Raw genomic sequence first — 8,483 nt, 5'->3', positions numbered from 1 at the left:
GCGGCGAGTGATGGCAGCCGCTCTGCCTGTCTCCTACAGCAGCTGGAGTTCATCACTCCCTTCCAGCTGTACTTCAACCCCGACCTCATCTTCAGGAAGTTCCAGGTGAGGCCTTGCCCCTCCCCGTGCCCCTTCCCGGCGAGGGGTGGGTCGGCGGTCCGGGCGCTGGGTGTGCTGCTCCCCGGGGAGTGCTGTGTCATCCCGAGGGGCTCGTTTCACACTACTCCAACCTTCCCTGATCGGTTCGAGCTGGGTCACCCGCACAGTGTCCCCGCTTGTCACAAGTGCCTGGATGGAGGTGTCTCCTTGCAGCCTTTCCCTGGCACGCACCATCTTGGCATTTCCTTTTTTACTTTACTCAAATCCCAGCTCTTCCTTCTGTGTGACACTATAGATGTGTGGCAGCTGTTGTGGGCTGGTTGACGAAGGCTTTACTGTACAGGGGTGTGAACAGTGATTTACTTTGGCCCCGGGTGCTGAATCGTGGCTGTTTGTCAATTCCAGAAACCTTTCCCCCACCTGGAAAGGCAGGATACTCTGATGTGGGCAGTGGAGGGAGGTCCCAGACAAGGGTGGAGCAGCTGTCAAGTGTCGTGGGATGGATCTGTGTGGACAAGTGCATAACTGGGCATCCCCCATGGATAGGATGATGGGCTGCTCTCCATGTGATGGGGAGAGACCTCTCTGTCCACCTCCTTTTCTCTTTCCTCTCTTCTCTTTCAGATATGGAGGCTGATCACCAACTTCCTCTTTTTTGGGCCCCTGGGATTCAGTTTCTTTTTCAACATGATATTTCTGTATCCTTTGGTTTCAGGAGCTCTCTGCTCCTGTTTTGGCTTAGATGTGCTTTCCCCCATCCATCTTCCTCCCCAGGCTGACTTGCCTTTGCAGCAGGCTAGGGGTGGGGGTTCTTTGCTTGGCTGCTTTGGTCTGAATTGATGCCATTCCCCTAACAACTGTGCCCTGCTCCTGCCCCTCCACCTCTGGTTGCTGCAGGGCAGCCCCTGCTGAAAGGCTGAGGAAGCTGGCAGTGCTGCTGCAGCCCACGCTGGAGGGCAGTGCCTATTCCTGGGGTGAGCTCTGGCTGGAGCACAGCAGATGTCTCTTTCTTGCCCTGGGGCCAGTGGTGTGAGGTGAAGTTTGCACTGTTCTGCTCTGGGACTTGGACACCTGGCTGAAAGCTTCCTGTGATGAAATAATTTGCAGTGGCTTACTCCCAGGAAGTCATGCCATGGGGACTCTGGGTGGACAGCTGTTAATTTCCTATACTGCAACCCCTTCCTTCTCTCCTGCTCTCAGGTACAGGTACTGCCGCATGCTAGAAGAAGGCTCCTTCCGTGGAAGGACGGCTGACTTTGTCTTCATGTTCCTCTTTGGAGGGTTTCTCATGACAGTATCCTTCTGAGTTGGTTTTCTGAGATGCTGTGAACAGTGTGGGGCTTGTCTGCTACCTTTCTGCATCCTAGCTGTAGTGTGTGGTCTGGAGCAGGTACCTGCCTGCTGAGCAGCACCAAGAAGGTTTGTGAACCTTCTTGGTGCTGTGGGGCTCCAGGCCTGCTAGGCTCATGTGTGGGAGAGCTCTGCTGAGCATGTGGAGGGGCAGATTCTGGCTGTGTGACACAGCTTTTGCTCCTCATCTTGCCCAGCCTTGTCTTGGCCTGTGCCTCACCTAGTGTGCCTAGAGCAGAGCGAAATACAGGAGAAGCTGCCGGTGGTTGTGTTCGTGTCTACAGAAGTGCTGATGCACCTGGCAAGGGGCTGGGCTGCCTGCTCCCAGAAGAGGACGTGTGGCAGTGTGCTTGGGAAGCTCAGCCTGAAAGGAAGCCACGTGTAACACTCTGAGAACTGGTCCAGCTGCAGCAGGGCCACTCCTGAGCTCTGGTGGGTGGAGCGTGCTGGAGCACTGCTATGATTGCATGAGGCTGGCTCAGAAAACAAGTGCAGATGAAGGCAAGAGCATGGAGCCATGAGGACAAGGAGTGGGGTGTCTACATACTCTCTGTTGTCAGCAGGTCAGGCAGTGCAAACCCAGCACTCTGTCCCTGCAGTCTGTTGGTGGCTGGAGGTACTGTCACACATCTTAAGGGGTTCTTTTATTGTAGGACAAAGTAGTCTACTGGGGAGAAATATCTCCCTCCCAAGCATAAACCTTTTCTGAGTGTCTTCCGCTGTCTTACGCAGGTGGCTCAGAGCACTGCTGTCCCCACACAGCTCTCTATGAAGCTGTGTGAACTCTCATGGCTGTTGGCCACTCTCATGTGTTTGGCCAGTCCAGATGCCTGTAGCAGCCACATGCTCAGCCAAAGATGGATTTGGAATTCAACTACAGCAAGGGCAGGGGTATTTTTTGCCTCTGTCTGTCTCCTTGTGTCCTGGAGAAGAGGGCTGTGAGTTGCAAGAGCCATTTTCCTTCTGAAATTCCTCTGTAGAAGACAGATACTGGATGTGAGCTAGTTGTTAATATGTGCCATTGTACTAAGTGCTGTAAGACTGTGAAGACCCTTCTCTGAAGGTCATTTTGATGTTCATTTTGTAGAAGTGATTATATGAACTCCCTGGTGTCTGGTCCCTGGTTGTAGACATCAGCTTATGGGATGAACAACCTGTACATGCCACTCCAGAGGGTCTTGTTCTGGGAGGGGAGAGAAATGTGTTCAGGGAGAGTGGTCAGTGCGTCTCAGCCAGGCCTGGAAGGGTTTGGTACCATGGGTAATATCATGAACGTTGTGATCAGCTACCTTAAGTTTGGGTTTCTTAGTCACAAGGCACCCTGTGCTGCCTGGAGGTGGTGCACAGGGTGGGTCTGTTTTTCCTTGACTCGGTAGTTCCTAGCTATTTGGACTCTTTGCCAGCCTGTTTTTCCTGGGCCAGGCTTTCACCATCATGCTGGTGTACGTGTGGAGTCGCAGGAACCCTTATATCCGCATGAACTTCTTTGGGCTTCTCAACTTCCAAGCCCCCTTCCTGCCATGGGTCCTGATGGGGTTCTCTCTGCTCCTGGGCAACTCCATCATCATTGACTTGCTGGGTAAGTCAAAGCTGGTGGGTGCTGGGAACTAGGGCACTTTGCAGCCACAGCACTCTCAGTTCTCACAGGTGCTACTGGGGCACTAACCCCTTGGTTTCATCTTAAGATGATGGGTTTCCTCAAGTGAGCTGGCTGGGGTCGCTGGGTGGCCAGGCTTGAGCTTGGGCTCTTGCTTGTGACCTGCTTTTTGGTGTGCCTTCCTCAGGGACAGAGTTGGGTATGGTGAGCTCTGCCTGACCCTTCTGCTGTGTCTGTTCTCCTGGGCATCTGGTGCTGCCTTCGGGCTGACGGGCTCCCTGCCTGCCCATGTGCTGATCACAGCAAACTTCAGCATCTGTGGCTCTGGTGGGAGCTGGGTGTGGGTACACAGCTGGGGGATTCCGGGAGCTTTATCCTGCTTAGGCTCCCAGCAGTTCCGGTTCTGCTGGCAAAGGAGTCACAGCTGCACCTGACCTTGGTGGCATCTCTTCCCCAGGAATTGCAGTGGGTCACATCTATTATTTCTTGGAAGATGTTTTCCCCAACCAGCCTGGAGGAAAGAAGTTGTTGTTAACCCCTGGCTTTCTGTAAGTAAAGCTGATTCTTTCTGGGCTTTGCTGTGGACTTTCCCAACGTGGCTCACTTCCATAGCAAACTGTGGTCTGTGACCATGGGGGGTGACCACAGGACACAGTGGCATGCTGACAGCACCTCAGCCCCTCAGCTGATGTCTCTGCTGCATTATTTGCACATCACATACATGTGTACACAGGGCCTACACAGCAAGTGCTGATACCTTCAGCTTTGCTAGTAGAACTGTATGTTCTTACTGCTTGTAGAAATGCTAGATACAGGTAGGATTTTTTGTGACGTATGTCTGTAGTCTAAGAAAGCAGAATATGTTCTGCTTCATGCACTAAGGATCAAGTCTGACCTAGAGATCAAGGAAGCAGGTACTGTCATTGTGTATTGAGCTGGGCAAAAGAATGGTTGGTGGTGGTGCAGTAGGCTGGTGGCTGTGGCTTACAGCTGGCCCTGTGAAAGACCGGGGTGTTCCTAGGAGGGCTGGGGCATTTGTCATCCTCAGCTCACTTTCCTAACCTGCCTGCCTGATGGGATGGGCATGTCCCTTGCCAGGAAGATGGTATTTGACACACCTGAAGAGGATCCCAACTATAATCCTCTCCCTGAGGATCGTGCAGAACACCAGCCTAGAGACCAAGACCAGAACGAGCAGCAGCATCCACAGTAACACAAGGGACTTCTTCGTGTGATTCCTCTCTTCCAGCTGGACTTATGCTGTGGCCCAGAGATCTACTGGAATAACACCAGTTGCCATTCCGATGTAATGTGTCGCTGTTTGTATGGGTAACACATCCTCCCCTTATACCAAGTGGTTCCACGTGAGAACTGATGAATGCTTTTGGAGGTGTTCTAGGGACCAGGATGGAAGCTGTGATGGCTTCTCAGTTACTTGGTGGGGACTAAGTATCAAATGGGGTTTTAAACCAGTTACTCCTTCTCTTGCTGTTAATGACTTGCCATGTGCCAGGTCACTCTTGCCCTCTGTACAAAGACTAATTCACCTGGCCCTCACTGTTGTGAGACCTCTCTGTGGGCTTTCAATGAAGTAGTATTCTCAGCTGTACCATGGTAGAATGCAGCTCAGCCTCACCTCTTCCTTTCCTTTAAGTCCCCCACTCTTTTTTTTTTTGGTGATTGTTTCCAAAGGAGTCTTTACATTAAAGTCTTTATTTTTCAGTTGTGTGTCCATTTCTGCCAGGGGCAGAGGCAGCAATTCATCAGGAATTTGCTCAAAACTGCCATGTTGCTTGGGATTTTTCTTTTCTGGTGGGCAAGGCAGAGTTCAGGCTAGCTGGAAGATGTCCTTCCCCTCTTCTGTCAGGAGGGCTGCGGAGCTTGAGGACTGTGTGGGGTGTCTAACTGGAGAAAGGGGTGCTTGGGAAAAGACAATGGACGGAGCTGGACACTTGATCCAGGCAGTGACTGGAAGCAGCACTTGACACTAGTAATAAAGACTGTCTGCACCTGCAGTGTAATTCCACTCTTGTTGAATTTTTTAGTTCTGAAACTTAAACATCTGAGTTTCAGAGGAAAACTAAACATGCTAGTCCCTCCCCTGACAGCTGAACAGATTTGATCATTCTTGCTAAGGCAGTACACACTGTGCTCATACCCGACCTCAAGGCCTTCAGAGTAAATCTGCAAATGTCATATCTTAGGACAGCTCACTTGACACTGTTGCTGTCTGCTCAGGCAAACTTGCAAGCCACCACCAAACTATGAAGAGAAATGTGAGTAACCAGCATCTGATTAAGAATTATGTAGGAGCCTTGGGGATAAGTCTGAAATGCACACACACACAGTCTCTGTTCCTCTGTGGCCTTTCCATGAAAACAGGTTTTTTTTATTGAAAATCAGATGTAATTTGAACAAACTCTTCTACTGCACTTATCTTTCCCTCTAGGGAGAGGATTAAAGCCCTGTCTGGGTGGTAATCTTGTTCTAGAAGACCCAGTGATACTAAGGGCTAAGCAGTATCACTTGACAGATACTTCACTCATGACCTGATACAGAACTGCTGTTTCACTCTCCAGAGAATTTGTCTTTGAAGTCTGCAGAAACGCAAAGGCTGGGCTATGCTTTTAGCTAGGGTACCAGATTAACCCAGTGAGTTGTCTGTAATCACAGTAGTGGAGGAAAGCTGCTCCTATCTATTCCCCAGGGTCGTGGTTTAACCCCAGCAGCAGCCAAGAACCACACAGCCACTCACTCACTCCCCCACCAATGGGATGGGGGAGCGAATTAGAAGAGTAAAAGCTACAAAAACTCATGGGTTGAGATAAAGACAGTTTAATAGAGAAAGCAAAAGCTGCACACACAAGCAAAGCAAAACAAGTAATTAAGTCTCTGCTTCCTGAAGACAGGCGGTGTTTAGCCAGCTCCAGGAGAGCAGGGCCCATCACACGTAACGATTCCTTGGGAAGACAGACGCCATCACTCCAGATGTCCCCCCTTCCTCCTTCTTCCTCCCACCTTATATACTGAGCATGATGTCATATGGTATGGAATATCCCTTTGGTCCGTTTGGGTCACCTGTCCCAGCTGTGTCTCCTCCCAATCTCCCATGCACCCTCAACTTCCTTGCCAGCGTGGCAGTATGGAAAGCAGCAAAGGCCTTGACTTTGTGTAAGCTCTGCTCAGCAATAACAAAAACATCTCTGCATTATCAGCTCTGTGTTCTGCACAAACCCCAAACATAGCCTCATACTAGCCTCTATGAAGAAAGTTAACTCTACTTCAGCTCAAACCAGCACACCCAGTAGTCCTAATACATGGAGAAAGCTGACTGAAGTTCTCTGGGAGTTGGTCCCCTGGTCTGGTTCTGCCTTTCCCCTGGCTGCTTAGAGGGACAATTCCTACAGCCTCTCTGGGGCTTGAGAAGCAGAGGGAGGTGCTGCAGTCCTTGTGTACCCATACCTTGTTGTGAACTTTAGGATTAGGTAACCACAAGCTTCACAGCAATTAAAAAAAACTGCATCAGAATGCTAGTTTAAGGCTATGGCAGTTTCACACTCTTTTTTTTCAGTCAAATTCCCTGAAGAGGCTGCTGGCAGTGGTCCCTGGTCATATAACAAAGGGAGGCTGAAGTGTTCTCAGGAAGACTTGGAGTTTTTATGTCTGTGAGACAACATATGTGCTCTACATGGGAGGCTAAGATGTGGCAGGAGTCCCAGGTTTTGTCTTGCTCAAATAACCTTTCAACCTCTCTAATAAGGAGTAATGGATAGAGTACCACTCTGGCACAGGAGCCTAGGATAAGACTGAATAATATTGCTAAATTGCAAGTTTTTGGTTTCTGCAGACTAACATCCGGAAAAAGTTCCTCCCACCCAGGAATCAGAACTGGCTCTGTTATTACTCAAGTCTAAACATGATAAATTAAGGCCAGAAAGTGTTTTTTGACTGTGCTAGCAGTGTGGGTGGATCAGCAAGGATCATAAAACCTATGGCTTTATCATAAAGGCCTGAACGTAACTGTCAGGCTGCCAGCAAAATCTGCCCTGCTTGCACTACTCATCAGTTCTGGCAGTGAATGCTAGGAACTGTATCAAAGACCTGGTGTACCTCAACAGTAAGGTTGATTCTAATTAGTTTTTAAGCAAGCTTGGATGTTTTTTAATCTCACTTCAATGGATTTTGTTTTTACATTCCACAGGGAAAGATAGGTTGCTTCGAGGGTTACAAATCCTGACAGTACAGTGCTATAAGGTTATTCAAGACACCCATTTTGCTTTGAGGGCTCTGTGCACTACAGCTGGCATCTGTGTTCTGGTGGTGACCGCAGCAAAGCCACTGGCTGTAGAGAAGCTGCAGTCTCAGTGACTACAGACTTCAACTGCTGCACCAGTTCAGAGACTTAACTGTTTTCCAGATGCAGTCTGCACAGAAAACAAGGGTTCACCACACACCAGATTGACTTAAGTCTCTGATTTCAGTTAACTGTTCTACCTTGTCAAGTAAAGCACCTGAATATCTCACTGAGTTCATTAGACCGTGCCAAGGGTAGTAACAGACCAATCCTTTAGTTCTTTGCTGCTTCTAGTTTTAAGTTTCATTCTCAGTTTCCCATACTGCAAAAGGTTTTGGGCTGTTTTACCTGTTGAAGTAAAGCACGCAGGAAAACTGAATGCATGTGAGTGTGCAGCACTGTACCCAAAAGCATTAACATTAGGCCTGGGGACTGCTCAGTTACCAAACCAGCACAAAGCATGGTGACATTCACTTTTCATTCAAACTTACTGAACTCAGCCTAAATAGTATGCATTCCTTTTATTTAAAAAGTTGTCCTAATAGTGCATGTTGCACCTATACAAAAGAATCTTTACACTGTCCACACACAGGTATATAAGGGCTCCAGCACCTGCCGTGGGTCTCGGCTAGATCACGCTGCTAATGCAGTGTTCTTGGTACGTGGCATTTGGGTGGAGGGGGTGGGGGCAGGAGTCAGCAGTACTGGGAACTCTTGGCAAGTGGAATGTGTGTCCCCTTCAGGGACAGAAAGACCCCTGCCAATCCTAGATCCATTTAGGGAAAGGAGTAGGGATAAAGTCTGTAGGAAGAGCACCAGTGTCACAACAGGAAGGTTACCAGGCCGGAGCAGTATTGGCCAAACGTCTCATGCGCCTAGAGGAGAAAAAGAGAGAGTTATAATAAGTGCTGTGTTAGTCATGGGAGGTGTTACCAAACCCAACACTTTCGGGGAGGCTGCCACAGCTTTGTGAGCTCTGCAGACAGGTTTATTGCCTAGGTAGACCTCACTCACCTGAGAGTGCCCCTGTTGATAAGACACTATTTTCAGCAACAGCTTTTAGGGCACTTTTACCCATTAACTTGGATTAAACCAATTGCTACTGAACACTATTCAATCAGCCATAGCTGATAAACAAAATGA

General features: G+C 49.2%; 2 protein-coding genes across 2 annotated transcripts in view; one reads left to right on the top strand and one right to left on the bottom strand.

Annotated features, from left to right (window-relative positions):
• Positions 1-42: 42 nt before the first annotated feature.
• DERL3 (derlin 3) lies at positions 43-4,768 on the top strand (the record flags this gene model as incomplete). The annotated part of the gene is made up of 6 exons (XM_009076340.1): positions 43-105; positions 724-797; positions 1,300-1,393; positions 2,833-3,028; positions 3,504-3,594; positions 4,145-4,768. Coding segments are annotated over 6 exons (633 nt in total), but the record flags the coding sequence as incomplete, so codon positions are not given.
• A 3,078-nt stretch (positions 4,769-7,846) lies between these two features.
• Positions 7,847-8,483, bottom strand: part of SMARCB1 (SWI/SNF related, matrix associated, actin dependent regulator of chromatin, subfamily b, member 1) — a 9,352-nt gene continuing 8,715 nt past the window's right edge. Inside the window, exon 9 of the mRNA XM_009076339.1 lies at positions 7,847-8,215. Coding sequence (XP_009074587.1) covers positions 8,176-8,215 — 40 coding nt within the window. The 3' untranslated portion in view covers positions 7,847-8,175. The remainder of the gene's footprint in view (positions 8,216-8,483) is intronic.

The sequence above is a fragment of the Acanthisitta chloris genome, unplaced genomic scaffold (assembly GCF_000695815.1).
Source record: "Acanthisitta chloris isolate BGI_N310 unplaced genomic scaffold, ASM69581v1 scaffold31236, whole genome shotgun sequence".
NCBI lineage: Eukaryota > Metazoa > Chordata > Aves > Passeriformes > Acanthisittidae > Acanthisitta > Acanthisitta chloris.
This window is presented reverse-complemented; position numbering and strand designations above follow the sequence as displayed.